General features: G+C 37.6%; 1 protein-coding gene across 1 annotated transcript in view; it reads right to left on the bottom strand.

Annotated features, from left to right (window-relative positions):
* The window catches only part of ANKAR (ankyrin and armadillo repeat containing), a 65,697-nt gene that overhangs the window by 30,018 nt on the left and 16,163 nt on the right, over positions 1-19,516 (bottom strand). The window contains exons 5-11 of the mRNA XM_036881837.2: positions 16,897-17,077; positions 15,577-15,796; positions 14,435-14,470; positions 9,717-9,918; positions 7,026-7,234; positions 4,243-4,347; positions 2,639-2,880 (exon numbers count right to left, since the gene is read on the bottom strand). Of these exons, the coding sequence (XP_036737732.2) occupies positions 2,639-2,880; positions 4,243-4,347; positions 7,026-7,234; positions 9,717-9,918; positions 14,435-14,470; positions 15,577-15,796; positions 16,897-17,077 (1,195 nt within the window). The remainder of the gene's footprint in view (positions 1-2,638; positions 2,881-4,242; positions 4,348-7,025; positions 7,235-9,716; positions 9,919-14,434; positions 14,471-15,576; positions 15,797-16,896; positions 17,078-19,516) is intronic.

Below are 19,516 nucleotides of genomic sequence, written 5' to 3' on the forward strand. Positions count from 1 at the left end.
ACAAGAGCTGAAAAAGCTCAGGAAAGATGTAGAAAGATATGAAGGCCAAATTGCAATGCACACAAAAATGAACAATGCTAAAAAATATATATATAGCAAGGGACAAGAAGGACAAGATTGTGAAAAAAAGAAAAATGAAATGAAACTGGAAAAGTATTTGAAAATGATAGTTATGTAAGACAGGAAAAGGTGATACAATACACAAATAATTGATTTTACCAAAGAGAAATGGTCAGTAATTCAGTGATCAGTTAATTCAATGGTCAAATTTTGACTTTCATCTTACTACAGCATTTGACATTATTGATCATTCTCTCCTCTTTTCAACACTTTTCTTCATTTGGCTGGTAGGACCACAGATTCTTCAGGTTTCCTCCTACCTCACTGGTCATTCCTTCCTAGTATCCTTTGAGGTCTTTCCAGATCTTCCGACTTCCCCACAAACCCTGGTGACTCAACTTTCAAAAATACTACAGAATATGATCACTTTTCATTATTTCCAGTGTTACCACCCTGATTCAAGACAACATTATCTGTCACTTGAACTACTGTTAATACTTCTTAATTAATTTTTTCTGCATCCACCCTTGCCCACCTATTGCAACAGAGAAGGTAGAGTGGTATAAATCTAAATCTTTTTGTGGAACGTTTCAGAACAAAAACATTCAATGGCTTAACAGAGTAAAGTCAGGGTGTCTAATAATTGCCCACATGGCCCTACATGATGTGGTCCACCACTAATCAGCAGAGAGTTCTTCTATTTCTCTCCCCTCATCTACTTTTGTTTTCTTGTTGCTATTCCCTGAATATGGCAGGCATGCTTCCTCTTCATTTACTTTGCACTTGTTTCCTCTGCGTACAGTGCTTTTCCCAAAAGAAAAAGAAACATGGCACACTGCCTCATCTGGTTTGGGTCTGCACTCAAATGCCATCTTCTTAGTGAAGCATTTTTCACCATGTGTCCTGCTCCCTCTTCCCTGCCTTATTTTCCTCCGTAACACCTATTCTTATCTAACATATTTGGCTTATTTGCTTTGTTTATTGTTTTGTTACCTTGAACTAGAATAAAAGCTCCACAAAGCCTGGAATTTTGTCTGTTTTGCTCACTGCTATAACCACAGCACCTACAATAGCATCTGCTATATGATAAACTCTCAAAAAGTACTTGTATTAATGAACTGAAAGAGTACTACAGAAAAAGTATTTAAAGATATGAATTCAAGAAACATCCCCAAAATAAAAGAAGATGAATGTGCACGTTGAAAAGTTATACAAAGTCCCAGGCAAAATAGGTAATGAACATTGATGTGTAAATCCTGGACTTCAAAGATAAAAAGAGAAAAAAATATTTATCATAAAGTAAAAGATCTAAAAAGGTCAAGAATAACAAAATATGACATAATTAAGAATAAACATGTCACGCCAATAGATATAAAAGCGATACTCATTAAAAATGAGACAAAGCAAGTAAATGACAAAGCAAAACCTAAATATGCTGCATATGAGGACACATTTATCCTAATTCTGGGTAATTATCAGAATCATGGGAGATTATAAGGTGTAAATGAATACAACTAACTGACAAACTCTGGAGGTGAGCCTGGGGATTTCTATATTTTTCATACATTTTCCAAGTGATTGATACAAACCAACTAACAAGAAATAAAATGACTCTAAAAAGTTGAAAAGAATGAGTAAAGCCAAATTAAGCATGAGAAGCAGATCACAAGCATAATTTTGGGGAAAACAATTCAGGACAAAAATGTAGCGCCTGACAAAAAGGGTATATTTTATAATGCTAAATGACTCAATCTGTAATGAAGCATCACCTGAAGAAAACTATACAAATAATCTTACTTGTAAATATCTATTAAAAGATTTTAAATAAAATATTAGCAGACATAATAAGGTAGGTTTTATTTGAGGAAATACAGCATGGGGAAGATTGCTTGCTGTTAACAAAAAATAATGTTCTTCTACTTCTTTCTGATACACAATTATACTACCTTCCCAGCCAGAATGGAAATAACCAAAATGATAGAATTTCTTTTAATATATTCTCATAAACAAGAAGCATCCCCTCAAGCTAAGTAGGCACTTGGCCTGCCTTCCATGCTATCACAAGTGACAGTTTTACCAGATAGTTTTGTTGAGAAACAGTCCTTCCTGGGTCTCTTGCACTGCTATCTGTATTGTGAGTGTATCTGGATTGTAACAGCTTTTTATCTGGAGTGTTCCTCAGGGTTTTTATGTATCTAGTGATCTTGAAAGGTGTGGTAATGTCTTCCTTCACATGAAGAACAGTCTTGCTTATTGGTTCTATCAAAGTTCAAGGTTCCTTAGATGTGACACAGACCCAACGTACAGGTAGCATCCATCGGGGTCCACTGTTGTCGTCTGAGACTTGGGGGTGGGGAACTGAGTAACTGCTGAAGCTCATGCCCTTTGGTGATTGCTCTGCTACTGACTTGCTCTTTTTACTTTGGGCACCCGTGGGATTGTGGGAAGTTTTCTCTCTGCCATCATCATTGAGATTGGAGTTCTTCCCTGAGAGTTTTACCACTGTGTAATAATATGGGTATGTATCTTTCTAGCTTCTAACTAAGGGAATTACTGATCTTCTATGCAAAGAACTTACATATTTAGCAATAATGTCCTTGTTTTCAAGTTGAGCAATATCATATAGAATGACAGCACAGCGAGAATGTAGTTCAGGCTCATCAGAAGCAAGTAGGTTGATGAGAGCTGGAATGCCTCCTGCCTCTACTATAGCATGCACTATATTTGCATGGGTTGAGATATTACTCAATAACCCAACTATTTTGCACTGTAATTTTAATTTGGAACTTTTTAATAGATTGATTAAGGCAGGAATTGTGCCTGCAATGAAGAAATCAAGGAAAAGCATGAATTATTTGTAAACATTTACCATAATATTTAAATGACATTTATGGACATTGTCATATAAACAATTAGAAAATAATTCTATAAAATATTTATAAAATTATCATTTTTAAGTACATGAATGTACTTTTCTGTCTTATCCACAGCATAGGCAGCTCCCATTGCTCACATACTGGATTTTCACAGAGCACACAATCATACATTTCATGTTGGTAACCCCAAGCCACCTTTGAAATGCTTAATTTTGGGTTGATATCATTCATAAATAATTCTTTGAGCTACCAATATAGTAGCATTCAGTTCTGGTTACTGCATCAACTTTGTGTGGCAGTGTTTGTGCAATTATTTGAGCATTTTATTGTATTTTACCTGTATTTAATACAAGTGACTGAAAAAATAAAGTGCTGAATCTAGTAAAAAGCAACCTTAGCCTCATTAATTACAGTTGGCTCAAAGATATGAATATCACTGGGCATGGCGAAAATAGAAAATCTGGCTCCAGTTGGATGCTTATATCAGTTCAATGTGAAAGAAAAGAGCACATTATAGAGTACATACAAAATGCTGGAAAATATAACAGGGATAATTAGGGGTTTATTTATTTATCTACCTGAAATAAAACCTACATCAAAGACTTGATTATCTATGGTTCACTTCTGAACAGAGCTTTTTATACATGTCTTTAGGAACTTATTAGGGAACCACCTATAATAATTTTTTTATTCATTTATTCATTCGACAAATATTTATGGAGTATCTCATGTGTGCTCAATATCCGTATTAGAGTAGTAGCTCTCATATTGGACAGTGCAGAGAGAACATTTCCATCACTTCAGAAAGTTATATTGGATACTGCTATTCTCAGAACAACCCTATAAAAGTAGGAGCCATTTTATTAATGAAGAAACTAGGCTGAAAGAGGTATTTAGCCTATTAGAAACTATAAAAAATTCATAGCTAGTTACAAAGCCAGTACTGACACAAAAACTGCTATTTTTAATTAAAAATAGATTGTGTAAATACAGAATCGGGATAATCTCTAAATCAAATCTCTAAATCAAAAATAAAGAGGTAATATGGTAAAGTGGTTTAATATCATTTTTAAGTTTGTAAATTTTTAGAGAAATGGGATTTATATGCATTTTTGATACTGTGAAGGAAAATAAAATATAAGGTTATCAGGTAAAGGAAATGATCTTAGAAAAAGGAAAACACAAACTCAAAATCACCTAAAACATTTCCTCCACAATTAAAAATAGATTTTAAAGCTATTGACTGAATATAATATAGTTCTACATAAAATGACATAAGAAAAACAATTAATAGATTTTATGTCACCTGCACTCAAAATACATCTCCAGTATCCATCCCTCGCTAAGCAAATTACTTCCAAGGACATGACGGCCATCATCCTTCGCTTATAGCTTTCACACTGCAACATTTCTGATAAGTATTCAACAGAAAAGCATGTTATAATTTTACATAGGGAGTGGAATGATTAATTCTGTTTCTGTATAGGCCAAGTGAAGCTATGATTTGAGATCACCACCCTCAAATGCATTCATTAAACCCCCTCTGTGCATGGCCTTCTGTGAGATGCCAAACAGATTAAACATACATGTGATCTTTGAGGTTTTTAATCTGTATAATTAGTACAAAAAAATCCTGAAATTTTTTATCTAACTTTGGTCTGAATAACTTAGATTTGCTGGTCATACAGTTCAAATTCACTTGGAAAATAGTATACCTCTCTCTTGCCTGAAATAAATTGTTGAATAAAAGTTGAGTATGGGTTTTCAAAGATGGCAAAATAATCTACATTATTGTCAGTAAAAATTTTATTCATTAAATCATATATGAGGCTTTATACGTATATGAGTATGAAGTAGATACTTTTAAAAATCTTGAATGAACTTATACTCCAGATAGGAGGTAATATAAATATACATGCTTCTAAGCAATGTCTGTGGTATAAGAAAAAACACACAGATATATCCTTACCTCATCTCTCTTTACCAAACCCCTGTAAAGCAGATCTGGTCCTAAACTCCTACCTTGGCTAGATCATTTCATGGCTTCTATTTCAAGACCTAACCCTGGAAACTTCTAATAAATTCTAATTATTCTTTTACTCAAGTGGAAATGAGCAGTGTGAAGAGGGAATACTATTCCAGGGCTCAAAGCAAAGAAGCAGTGATGAGATGCTCACTGGTTGTTACTGTGTTTGAGTCACTGTTAGGACTACCCAATAATGGTTGCAGGAAAGGGTGGATGTCAGGAATTTTTTGTGCCATTAGGCCATTCTTTTTTGGGGTCAGAGTTTCCTATGATTGTGGTGAGTATTTCTTATGTGTTAGTCTATTAAAAGTAACAGGATGGTTTTTTTAGTTCCTCCTAAGAAGACTAAGATATATATACACACAAACATTGAAAATACTTTCTAATATCTCTTGGGGCTGATATAATTGGAATGTGTTTCCAGTAACCAGTAAATTCCAAAATCAGGTATTAAAAATGTTTCAAAACCAATTATTCAGACTTCTTGAATCCGTAGAATGGGGTTGAAAATCTTAGATATCCCATCTAAATGATTTGTTGGGAACACTATCAGTTCTCGTTCTACACTTTGTTTCATTTTTTGCTTGAGTTTTTATCTTATTGAAGCAATACATGCTCATGATTTGGAGCATGGAAAGACCTATAGCAAAATACAGTGGTTTCTTGCCCACTCTGTCCACTTGTCTGACTGAGTTCTTCAGATATAACCACTTTGGACATTTTTCCTGTATCTTCTGTGATGTAAATATCTCCACATTTCTAAATATTAATATACACTGTTACCTTTTGTTATATAAAATTTAAATACCACTTGACTTCATATTATGTTAAATGAGAAACTAGCTCTTTCAACACTGCTCTGCCATTTCCCTGCTTCCCATTCCCCATATTTATAGTTTTTAGTTAAATGAATATTCAATACTTACATTGTAATGCCTGTGTAGGTATTATTCACAGCTAAGCATTGTAGTCTAGTACAATTGTGTCTCCTTTATTACTTTTGTCTTCCCAAAGGTAATAATTTCCTTATTTTATTTTATCTGCTTAGTTTTCTTTGTACCTATAGGTAATTCCTCCCACATTTTCCCTTTGGCTGGGTATACAGTTTCCAGTCTGGGATTTCCCTTTACTATCATCTTTGAAATTTCCTTTGCTATGCTCTTGGTTAGACTCCCAGTTTGCTGTTTGTTGGGGAGAATTCCCACCTTAGTATCTTTAGGTCTTGACTGGTTCACCTCGGCAGAGACCACTCCTGACTAGCACTGCCGTCCTCGAGCGCCCTGGAGATTTACAGTGTGAGTCTGCGAGGTCCTCAGCTTCCCCACTGTTGGCTCAAAATGATTTCTCTGGTCTAAGTCCTAAGACTTGCCTGTTGCCAATATTTTATTGTGTCATATCCTTTCCTGTTTTCTCTTGAATGCTTGTTTGATGCTGCTTGTTATTATTCAATCTCCATGTAATGTTAGTGGGGTCTTGAGAAGAAATAAAATTGTATGTGTACATTCAACTGGAGTTTTGTGTTCCCTTAACCCTTATAGTATTTCTGAAAGCAACCTTTACCTTTACAATATTTCTGGCTAGATTGAATACAAATATGGAAATATCTTGAGCAGGATTTTTCAAAAAATCTTTAGCAAAGTCTGAAGGAAAATGTTGCTGAATCTGTCTCTAACATTAGGAGTAAGGAATAACATGGAGGGAATCTTTTCCATTCAAAATTTAATTTCCTCCCTGTGTGTGTGTGTGTGTTAATTAGCTCTTTTGATGGAGAAGAGAATGGTTGGACTTTGGAGAAAGTTGGAAAAACAAAAACAAATTGTGTAAAATACAGTTTGGGTTATTCCTTGATTTTAATTTAGAAGTAAAACTATTTTCATACACACATACAGTTCAGTATTATTTGTATTTCTGGCTTTAACTAAAAAATATGTCATGATTTTTAAATACTTAAAATACAATGCATGTGTTATTTTATTTGCTCTCTTTCAGAGTCAGTATCAATATTTAAGCTGTATAATAATCAGAACATTTATTTATAAAGGGATTATGTGATCTATACTCACCTACTAAAGTTTTCCAAACTGGGAGTTCAGGAATATTTAACTCTATTAAATGCTTGAGAACCTCTGTATGAAAGGTTAGCACTGATAAATGAATTATATTGTTTCCTTTGTTATCTGTTTTTCTCCAGTTAGCGCCAAGAGCAAACAGGTACTGGACAGTGTCCAGTGCTCCTGAAGTGGCAGCAAGAAGGAGTGGGGTACATTGGGTCCTGAAAATCAAAGAACATTGTGGTGACTGAATTCTTGCAGTGTCAGATTTACTTCTGTGAAAGCACCCAATTGCTGTTGGAGGAAGTCTGATTTATACCATCATTGTCTTTTCCCTATTTGTTATTATTTATATTCCACATGTAAATAGATTGGCCTCTCTTGCCCTGGCTGTCCTTGGTATTTACTCCTACCCTCCCTCCCAACTTAATTATCATGTCTTATAATTTGTTCAGCAGTTAATACACTACCTCATCTGATCCTTACGGCGACTTTCCGAGTGAAGGAACAAGCACGGTAAGTACTGTCAGCCCATCTCACAGCTGATGGAGCTGAGGCTCAGGAAGCATTCCGACCTATGTCTTTACACTTCAGGTCTGGTTCTCAAATCCCAGCTTCCTCATTCAAAACAGTTTTTTCACAAAAATCCACTGTCTGCCTTTCAGATACTGAAGATCTTTTGGTTTAGCACATGGCTCTCCATACAAATATTACATTTCCCAGTTTCCATTATGGATAAGTATAGCCAAGCAACTAAATTTGCCCAGTGTGATGTTAGGAGAAGTTACCTGGGCAACGCCCTAAAGGGAAGAGTATGCCATTATTTCTCTCTTTTTCTTCTCATGGCTAGAATACAGGCATAATAATGAAAACAGGAGCTGCATTTTGTACCACGATATGGAAACCACGTGTGAAGAAGCAACAAGAGGAAGTCTGGGTTCCACACACCATTTATGCCAGCTCATAGCCACCAACCCAGACTTCATAAGAAAGTGCTACATGTTTATCTTGTTTAAACTACACTATTTTGGGGTATGTTTGCAGCAGCTTTAACTGTATCTTAACTGATAGATCTCCTGAATAGCAATGTGACCTTAAGCAAATTGGGTTACTTTCTTTGTAAAAGAATGAGGGCAACAAGAATCAGCGGATGGTGTAGGTGAAAGGGATGAATAAGGTGCTTAGCGCTGTTCCCCTCTCCCTTTTCACCACATCAGATTGCCTCAAAGATTACTTTTTTATCCTTATTCCTGTGCCTTCCTCCCTTTGTCAAACCCCTTTCTCTTGCTGCCTGTCCTTGAACTCTCTCTGTGAGGCTGGCCCCGACTCTCCTCTATACCCTTTTTTCTGGTTCCTGGGGAAACTCTTGTCTATTGTGAGCAGTGTATGCTTTCCCCCCTTTCTACTTTAACAAGACTATTTTCCTGCTATTGTTTTTCTCTTACACAATGGTAGGAATAAAGATTGCTTGTACTTCTAATACCATCACTGATTTTCCTCATTTGAAAAATATGTTACCAAATGAATTATATTACCCTTTTCAGTTCCATATTGCCATTCTGCCTGCCCAGCTGGGTCCTCTTCCAGCAACCTAGCTTATGAATTGCCTTACAACATGCCCCTTCCTGTTGTCAATGACTTCAACATCCATGCTATTAGACCTGTGTTCTGATTTTTCAGTACCTTGTCACACCTTCATTTGTGCTCCATATTCACACACACCAGCATGGTCACACTCCTCATGTGTGCCACATAGATCTCAGTCTCAGTAATTGCTTGAATTACTAATCCTTTGCTTCTTCCCTACATCACAGTTTCTTACTTCTACCTCTGACATCCAATTGTTCGAGTTTTTGCAGTCCACCCAGTCTTTTAGCCTTCTTCTGCTTGAAGACATATTATTAAAATACGACCGAACCAAGAGCTGAACTCTGGTCTCCACATTCCATGACTCTTTCCAGAACCTATTAGAGAATCTATTAGCCAGATACCCTAAAGCTTCCTCCACATATCTTTGCCCAAAACTTGAGTGAGGATTAATTTTTTCACTTAATAATAATGGGCAGGTTTTTTGAAGGCCCTGAGTGAATGAAACTATGTCTAAATCATGCTCAGAGATTCAAAATAATAACCTGGTCTTTCAATTAATAGCCAAGAATGTACCTTCAGGAGAAGTTACACCTTCACCCTAAAGGTAGTTCCTCAACGAAATTGAAAAATGGAAGATTGTTTAGGAATTTTCCCTATTGCAAAGTTATTTTCCTCTTTTTAATGTTTTTCTCTTCTAACCACTAGATATTCTCCTGTTATCCAAGGCTTATCCACTTTGGTCTAGAGCTCTTGATTTGCTTCCTGGTAGTATAAGTTTCAATTCAGAGCAGCTCACCCCTTCCTAGTCTCAGACTTCTTCGAGGGCACTAAGTAGCTAACCTGATAGTGTATAGAACTATATTGGGAGGAGTTTAGGAAAAATTCATTAGGTTTACTCCTTATTCTTCCAGACAACATGTATAGGTTAATAGAAGTTCTGTCTTTATAAATTCTAAAGATAAGTGGTAGGAGGAAAAAATAGTGACCAGAAAAGACAGCAGAGCAAGGCTTCCATAGTCTTTCAGGTCAACCATACCAACCATTCCTTCAGCGTCCATGTCTGGAGAAGCCATGAACACAGAGGTTTATATTTACAAGTGCTTGATAACTTACTCAGCTGTCGCCTCAGCTTCTAGCAAACTAGGATCCTTCCTACAGAGAGCAATGATGATGCCAATGTTATCATAGAAAGCAGCAAAGTGAATCGGCATCCAGCCTCTTTTTTCTGAAAGGGTATAATCAGCTTTGAAACAGAGTAGACAGATGGTTGTTTCCAATGAGCAAGCCTGTGCAGCCAGGTGTAGAGGTGTTGGACCTACAATGGGTGGACAATTCCAGTGGTCAAAGATCTAAAATTCCTAAAAAGCATGCCTTTTTTATATCAAACCACAGAGCTTAGTATTGAATGATACAAAAGCTCCAAGATAAGCACTGAAAGGATTAACTTAGACAATTCTATATTTCTTTAACTCAGGATGTCTGACCATTAAAAATCAATACTTTTTAATAAATTAAGAATAAGTAACATTGATAATACTAGATAATTGAAAAATTAAGTCTGTGTAAAAGTCTTGTGATAAAATAAGCTATTTATTATTTTAATTATTTTCTATTTTATTCAAAATGTTTTGTAGTAGGAGGTACAGTCCTTTGAAATTGAAAAATAAAAAAAGCTCACAAAAAGCCTCTCTATGTCGCTAAATCCAGTGGGTGTTTTTCAATTCTCATTCTCATTTTACCTCTCAACAGTAAGTTGACCATTTCTTCTTTATAATAGTTTCTTTTCTTGGCTTTTGTGCCAAAACCTCCTGTTTTTCTCCTACCTCCCTGGCCACTCCTTTGTAGTCTCCTTTGGGACCTTCTCATTGTCCTGTTACCTAAATGAGCCTTAAGGCTTCTCTTGGGTCTTTTTATCTTTTCAGTGTCTTCATTTATCACCTATAAATTGTTGGTTTAGGATTACGTCTCTGGATCTGATTCTTCTCCAAGCTCCTGATCCTCATATCTCCAATATCTCACTTGGCATCTCCACATACCAGCTCAAACTTAGCATATTCAAAATTGACCTTGTTGCCCCAACATAATGATTAGTACCTGTCTTGCCAATGGGTTTCAGCCACCGGCAAGGTCGCTATGGATTCAGTGTGACCAAAGAAATGACAGTAGAGTATTTCTTTGGGGTGAAAGGGTTCTCCTGGCGATAGGTTGAGCACTAGTGTCTCTGCCTCCTCCAGAGCACTGGGCTGAGCTCTCTATGTAGAGCAGTAATAGCTTATTGCCTATGGGTGTGGAAGCGGCAGCCCAGCAACAGGCCAGTTACATCATCAGGTGGTTTAAGTTCAGTGAGGATCCTGGCCGTAGGAACCCCAACTGCCCCAGAGTACCCCTTCCATTTTCAAGTCTCACTGATTTGGCTGATAAATTATCTGAGCACCTTGGACTATTCCTGCTGTTTGAAAGCTTCCTTCTCCAAACAACACTTCCCTTCCGGGGCCTATTCATTTCTCAGCCTACGTGTTATTTCTTCGGTGAAGCACTGTTTTTCTCCCAACTTAGAAACTTCTGGTGACCTCCTGCTGGCTTAATAGTATAAGTTTTATTTCATAGCCTTTGATAATCTATAATATCTGACCCAAATCTACCTACTTAAAGTTACTGCTTCGTTTTCTGGTCTCTGGACTGACATTAAGGAACTTAAAAGTCAACACTCCATCCTAACAGCAAGGGAAAAGCTGAACAAAATGAAAAATCAACAACCCTTCCTAGATCCATTAGAGAAGTGAGGTCACAGGGTGTGGATAAAGTGAAGGTTCCTATGGCCAGGATTCTCACCTGGCCCTGGTCAGCTAGCTTACTACATAGGTGTGGTCAGTACATCATTATTGACTGTATATAAAGAGCTCTGCCCAGTGCTCTGGGTGACACAGTGGTATAGCTGCAAGGCTGCAGGAGAGCAGAGGCAAGACTGGAGGGGTGGCTGCACTGAGAACAGAGGCTGAGACAGCTGCAGGGGGCAGAGAGGCCCAGAGGCAGAGACTGGCTTGCTGCATGCAGATTTGCTCTGAGTGGACAGGATTCTAGTGATTGACCTGCCACTATGGGAATAAAGTTGGGTATAAACCCTTTCACCCTGAGAATGTTCTACTGTCATTTCTTTGGTCACATTGAATCCATAGTGAACTTGCCCAGGGCTGAAACCCACTGGCAAGACACAGGGAAAAATGCTGCCCCTGAAATTGGGTGTAGAGACAGATGGGTACAGAGTCACAACTTAACTGCAACAGAAACCTTCACAGGAACCAGCACTAGGGTAGGAACATCTGACCTGTAATGAACAAATTGCTGGCAGCTCAGTGTGGACAAACTTGAGAGTTAAAAATTCCAGGAGGACTCAGTCACAGGAGGCCTCCATGCTTTAGTGAGTTTTACCTTGTTGGGAAAATCGAATCCTATGGCCAGGATCCTCACCTGACTCTGAACTATTTGATGATGTAACTTTCCTGCTGCTAGGCTAATGCTTCCACACCCTAGGCAATAAGGTATTATTGACTGAGTCACTATATAAAGAGCTCTGTCCAGTGCTCTGGGCAGAGGCAGAGATGGAGGAGAATTACAGACCTGCAGACTGTTGGATGCAGACGTGATTCTATTACTCAACCTATTGCGGGGAGAACAAGCCAGGTAATAAACCCTTTCACCCCAAGAATGTTCCATTGTCATTCCTCAGTCTCACTGAATCTATAGTGAACTTGCCCAGGGCTGAAACCCATTGGCAAGACATACCTCCAGGAGCCTGACCATGTCCTCACAGTGAATATTGGAGAAAACCCCCTTAGGCTTCTGGGAACCATTTCAAAATATGCCAGAGTACTCTGTTTTTCTTAACAAGGCCTGCCCTCAGGAGAACCTAGTTTACCAGAGCATAACCTGCTGGGGTTTTATCACAGCCTAACCTACCCAGGGGAAAGAAAATACCCAACTCTCACCCCCTCCAGCCATTCTAAGGTGGGAGAGGACTCACAAGAACGTGTGAAGTTCACAGTCAGGTAGCACAGGCTCCGGGAAAGACTTCAGCCTCATCACAGGACTAGAGAACACGTTGGTTCCTTTCAGTCAGCAGAAGGCGTTAGCTGCCCTCAGCAGGACAAAACATACCAAAATGACTGAAGAGGGTTTTAAAACCAGCCTCCCCATTGACCCTTTCCCTTCTCTCCACTTCTTTCCAAAAAATATATCAGCACAACCTATGGGCAGGAGTACTATTCTTATATCCCCCTTTTACTTCTTTAACATGTGAATAGAATGCAGAATCTTGGCTTCCATGCAGCCCTTCTGAATTAGAATTTGCATTTTAACAAGACACCTGGGTGATTTCTGTGTACTTGAAGTTTATTCTAGAATAGTGGGATAAAGTGCCCCCACCCCATACCTGCAATGTCTGATGACATTTTTTGCTTGTCACAATTTAGTGGGTACAGGCCAGGGATACTACTAAACATTCTACAGTATTCAGAACAGCCCCCCACAACACAAGATTATCCATCCCACAATGTCAGTAGTGCTGAGGATGAGAAACACTGCCCTAAGATGTGCTAGAATCAGCAAAGTTCTAGAGGGGTTTATGTAGTCTAAAGAAATTATTTTGTGGTTGAGATCCCTTGTCTAGGGAACAGATGTTCTGCTAGGACCTGAAAGCCACATTTATCTCCCTTTTCTTCAATTTTCTATAATATCTCACTGTATATGAATTATGCCAGTGACTTTCAAATGCATTCATCCATCCATGCATTCATTCAACAATTATTTCCTAAGCATGTACTGATGTCAGGCTTTCTTCTGGGCACTAGGATACCATGTGCAAGTAAACCAAAATCTTGCCTTTCATGGAAATTATACTTGAGTTAGAGAGACACAATAAACACATACATAATATTATACAAGGCAGTTATAAAGTGATACTTAGAAAAAGAAAAAAAGAGAGAGAAATAATGCAGGAGGCACGCTATTGTTACTCCACTGCCAGTTCACACAGGGTAGGTGGGCCAGATAAACATCCTTTTACCCCACCCGGCCCCTTCACCTCCCTTTACCACCTTCCCTGAACTCTGCCTTGGCAGATTTGACAACCCCTGTTGTCCTTTGGCCTTTTGTCAGCATCTGTCAGTGGCGAACACTGGCCAGAGGTTGGAGGGAGGAGGGAATAAAGTCAGAATACTTATATACTCCCTGAGAGGTTCCCTCTCTGAGGTCGCCTTTAGCTGTGTTCCTCTACCAATGGAAGGTGGCTGGTTGAAATAACTACCACCCTCCCCTTACAAAATTAAAGTCTTTGTAAATGGTTTCTTTAAAAATAACTATCCTTGCATTACCTTATATAGAGTATTAAGGTATAGCCTCTTGGATTTAGAAGATACAGTCCTTAAAATTTTTTGTTTTCCCCATATCCAATATTTAGGTCAGGTCTCTCACCTCTGTCAAGAATGACATCCTCAGAACTCACAGATTGTTATTGTCACTAGATGGCAGCATATCTAAATAAGTGCCCTTTTTTTTTTTAAAGGCATAACAAGCACTTTGGAGCCTGATTTTATAAAAATAAGAGGTGATAGCAAATTTCAAAGGAAGGAAGGGAAGAAGGGAGGAAGGGAGGCCAGTCAAACTCAAGGAGAATATGAATAAATAACTGTAAGTAGAGAAAATTTATACTTTAAAATGTATACAAAACAACATTATGTGATATCCTCACGTGATAGCATTTTGGAGATTATATAAGAAAATTTTAATGTATGCAATAACATTTTAAATGCCCAAATAGTTTACTTATGTCTCACCATTTCTTTCTTTTTTCACATCCATTTTTGATGACTCTGTTTTGAAAGGGAATACACATAGAAGTATGATTATTAATATATAGCAGTATCCTAAGTTAGTCAAAGTAGACTCATATGAATAAAGAACAAAATGATTATATTTAGATACAGATGACAGGATTACATCAAACAGACAGAGTGTAACTTTTGGTCAAGCCATCTGGGCGCATGCATGCACCTGACATCATCCAGAGCAGACCTGGAGCACTGCCTCTCAAGTTGCTGGTGAAAATCACAGCAAGCTGGGACAATACATAGACAGTGCCAGTAGAGTTACACATTTTCCATATTTCCAGATCTACCCAATTCTCAACAAATGGAAATCCACGTAGCCATAGGATGAATGAGAGACTTTACTTTACCAAAGTATTTTTTCTACACCAATAAAGGCTTAAAATATAACACATCTTTAAATGATAAGTTACCCATTGCATTTTTATACTGGTTAAATTTATTCCAATGAATATATAAATATGTATGTATATCAAATAATCAGGAAAACATTGCTTGTTAAAGTTTAAACTAGGTTAGCCTTAAATGCATCACTAATCTTAAAAGTTATTACTGTAGAGGAATTTTTTGTTACTAAATGTAACTTTATGTAGTGTGAAGAAACTACTCCTTGGTTGAGAACCCTGGGATAAGAAATGGATGTTCTGTGGGAACTTTATCTCCCTTTCCTCTGAATATCTGTAGTATGTCACTGTATATTAATTCTGCCCATGATTGGCAAATGCTCCTCTGCATTCATTCACCCACATGTTCATTCAACAATCATTTCCTTGAGTACCTATTAATGCCAGCCTTTCTTCTGGGCACTAGGGTACAAAGTAAACAAAGTAAAACAAATCCTTGCCCTTTATGGACCTTATTTTAAGTAAGGGAGAAACAATAAATAAATAAGTAAATAAATAAATAAATACTACCATATAAGGGAGCAATAAGTGATACTTAGAATACTAAAAGGAGTCCCTCTGAAACAAAAACCTCAACTACTCTGTGTATCAATACCAAATTTTATCCTTGTTCTAAAATCAACATGCATTCTTAATGCTGAAAAGGGATAAGTAAAAGAAAAATATTTTAGATTTAAAATTTTGTACCTTGGCTAAACATAATGAAGCGTCTCTGGTTGACATTGAAGTTAGCATTGCACAGCTGACATATAATAGCAACTCTGTTGTGTAGAGCGGCATGATGGAAAATAGCATAACCTGCCTCATCTGAAATGTTAATTGTTGAGCTTGAGGTTTTACGGCTAAGTGTATGGAAAACAGCAGATAATCCTCTTTCAACGGCAGACTTCAGACCAAATGGGATACTCTAAAATTATCAAATAGGCCAGAATTAGTTTTTTCAAAATAAACTTAAAGTTTGGTTTAAGGAAAAAAAAGGACAATGAACTATGTTAATATAATCATATAATATGTGCTCAGTTACAGTAGATCTTTTCACAAGAGCCATGTGGAAAGAGTCTTACTGGACAATGATTAAAGTTGTTAGAGCTATAAAGAAACATGGAGACCTTTAAAAAATATTTTTGGTAAGTTTTTCCCCTTTTTAAAAGGAGAAGTTGTAGATAACTCTTTGGAGGCAATTAAGACAGTATAGACAACTATCTTTCTGAAATACTCTAAAAGCAAATGGATATCACTGGTTTTTTTCCTCTAATTTAAGATCAGTATAACTTAGTAGTCAAGAAACTTAAAATATATAGCTGTAGATATAGTTTGTCTTGTTCTAGGTCTCAAAATGGAGAGGTAAAAATGTCACACACTAAGACATTTTGACTAGTTTATATTTTAAAATTAAACTAACAGATTATTAAATTTAAAATTTTATGGACATTGAAACAAATAAATAGTAAGAAAATGCCAGGGTAACCTTTGAAACTGGTGAGCTCAACACTTAATTTATCAGTTCCAGAAACTGTAGATCAAGGCTTCTGGAAGCAGATGCAGAGATTTGATTCAGGATGCCGGGTTTGCTCCTTAGGTTTAATTCCCAGGACTGAAGCCAGGCTCTGCTGTTTACTGGCTGTGTGAATTGGGAAAGATCCTTAACTCACTGCACCTCAAATTTCCCATTGTAAAACAGGAATGGTAATGATAGTACTACTACCTTGAAAAGAGTTTGTTGAAAGGATTTATAATAGTGTCTGCCATATAAAATAAGCACTCAATAAATATTAGCCATTATTAAGATTAATCACAATCTAATTCCTTAACAGGTTGTTTGTATCCCTGCCAGAAATTCATAATCCAGAATTTTATAGCTTCTCAGCTGCTAAAAGGTGGAATTTTTATTTCATACTGAAGACTTTATTTAATCTATTATTTATCCCAAAGTTAAAAATTTGAAACATATATTCATCTACAACATATAACTTCTTACACTAAATAATGTGGTAATTACTGAAATACCTTGCATTTCATAGCTTTTTCGAAACCAAATTTTTTCTTAAACTGTTCATGTAATTGAGCATCTGTCAATGGGAGTCTTTTCAATCTTAGACTGTTCACTATTTCATTTATGGCTCCCCACCACTCTGTCTTATAGAGTTGCTGATAGAAAGTTTCAAGTTCAAAATAGATCACATAGTAGCTATAAAAAAAAAATAAAGAAAAAACAAAAAGTTTTTCTGACTGAAGTGATTTGCTACGTTTTTATGATAGCTAAACTTAACTTTTTGTAACTATTAAATACAAAAAATGTAGTTTAAGTTTACTTGATTGTAAATATTTTAATAACACTATTATCAACTGTTATCAATCAAGTCTTTCTATCACAAGTACACTCTACATATTGACTCTCCTTCCCATGCCAGTGACCAGGGGCATTGCCTAAAAGTCACCAGAAAGCCCTAACTCTGGCTAGAGGAATTCTAGGTTTACCTTTTAACCATCTGCTTATGATCCTCTTACAAATCAATATAGTAACTTACAAATAAATATATTTGCTTTCTAAAGAGTTTTTCTTGAGTCTGACCTGGAATAACGCTTTGGGTAATGGCTTCTTTTACTCACTACGGTAGTGGACTTAAGAGAAACCCCAGCTCCGCAGGTCCCTGAGATATAGGTGGGCAACAGCCCCAGCCACCTATTGCTCTGGAATGGGGAAGTGACAATATTTTGAGTGACTCTTTTCCCTGGGATTGCTTCTCATCAGAGGAAAAAGAAAACGGTGGCCTTCCTCCACTTCTGCCCATGAGGTATCTTTTCCTACCCCCAGATTTTAGCAGTAAGTAAAGCTCCTGACTCTACCGCTGCCAATAGGAAGCCTCTGAATGTTCCTTGGTTTCTGCTGTAAATGGAGCTATTGATTCTTGACAGTGGTCATCCCCTCCTGGGGTTCTTCACTGCTACTCAAGGACTGTCAGTTCTCCTAAGGATGCCAAGAAGTTCGTTCCATTGTACTAATTTCCAGGGAAGAGGTTCAGTGACTACGGTAAGGAAACTCCTTGCCCAGAAGCTAAGGGGGAATCACTGGGCCCCATGGATCAATTATAGGAAAGTCTTAGGGAAACACTGTTGTGAACTAGAGGCTAATACCCTCTTTTCCTTGACCTTTACTTCAACCCCATTTTTCTGACTATAATAAACCTCTGCATGGATGGAAACATGCTTGAGGACCTGTTCACATTTACTTGAGGTTGTCATTCTTCCTATCCAGCATCCTCTCCCCTAAAAGGAAATTAGACCGCAAGATGATAAACTAAAGGCTGTCTTCACCCATACCTCTCAGATACAGTACCAGGCCAGGCAGTGGGACTTGTCACTTTATCCATGGACCCTGACCTGTGGAGGTGCCACCTTCATCGGTAGGGACTTCCTAACTTACTAGACTCCAGCCTCTGAAATCAAGGAGCAGGCATTCTGAGTCCTACTCAGATTTGAAGGCTTTTCAAATCAGTGATGATAAGCTCTACGATCTTAAGGAGCTATATGGATCAGACCTGGATGATTGATTTGAGTAGATGACTAGATCTCTAGAGGAAAACAGCTCACCTTCCCTTAGTATTACACACACTGATAAGAGTGGATACCGCAAAAAGATACTCCAAGTCCTGGAAGACTGCTTCCATCAATCTAGGCCTGGGGGATTCATCAATGATGTCCTTTGATCTTTGACTGGGCCAGCTCTACATCATCCAGCTCCATGAGAGTCCCAGTGCCAGCAACCTCTGTCTTTTCATGTACTTCTCCAGGGAGTTGGCTCTGGCCATGAGAAATTACTATGGGATAAGAAGCTGCTGACTACCTTTGGGGCCCTAGTACTCACTGATGTAAAAGCATAACTCACTTTAATGTGCTTCACTTTATTGCACTTTGCAGATATTGTGTTTTTTTACACACTGAAGGTTTGTGGCAACTTTGTGTCAAGGAAGTCATTGGCACCATTTTTCCAACAGCATTTGCTCACTTTGTGTCTTTGTCAAATTTGGGTAATTCTCATAATGTTTAGAATTTTTCATTATTATTATGTTTGTTATGGTGATCTTCAATACTATTGTAATTACTTTGGGGTGCCATGAATACCCCCATATAAGCTGCTGAACTTAATAAATGTATGAGTTCCAACTGCTCCATTGATTGGCTGTTACTCCATCCCTCTCCTTCTCCTCAGGCCTGCCTATTCCCTGAGATACAACAATCTTGAAATTAGGCCAGTTAACAACTCTACAATGGCCTCTAAGTGTTCAAGTGACAGGAAGAGTCACACGTTTCTCACTTTTAATCAAAAGGTAGATGTGACTGAGCTTAGTGAGGAAGCCAAAAGCTGAGATAAGCTGAAAGCTGAGCCTCTGAGCCAGTCAGCCAAGTTGTGAATGCAAAGGAAAAGTTTTTAAAGGAAATTAAAAGTGCTATCCCAGTGAACACAGGAATAATAAGAAAGTGAAATAGCCTTATTGCTCAGATATGGAGAGAGACTGATGGTTTGGATAGATCAACCAGCTACAAAATTTCCTTAAACCAAGCCTAATCCAGAGAAAGCCCCTAATTCTATTTAATTCTGCAAAGGCCGAGAGAGGTGAGGAAGCTA

The sequence above is a fragment of the Manis pentadactyla genome, chromosome 6 (assembly GCF_030020395.1).
Source record: "Manis pentadactyla isolate mManPen7 chromosome 6, mManPen7.hap1, whole genome shotgun sequence".
In the NCBI taxonomy this organism is placed as follows: domain Eukaryota; kingdom Metazoa; phylum Chordata; class Mammalia; order Pholidota; family Manidae; genus Manis; species Manis pentadactyla.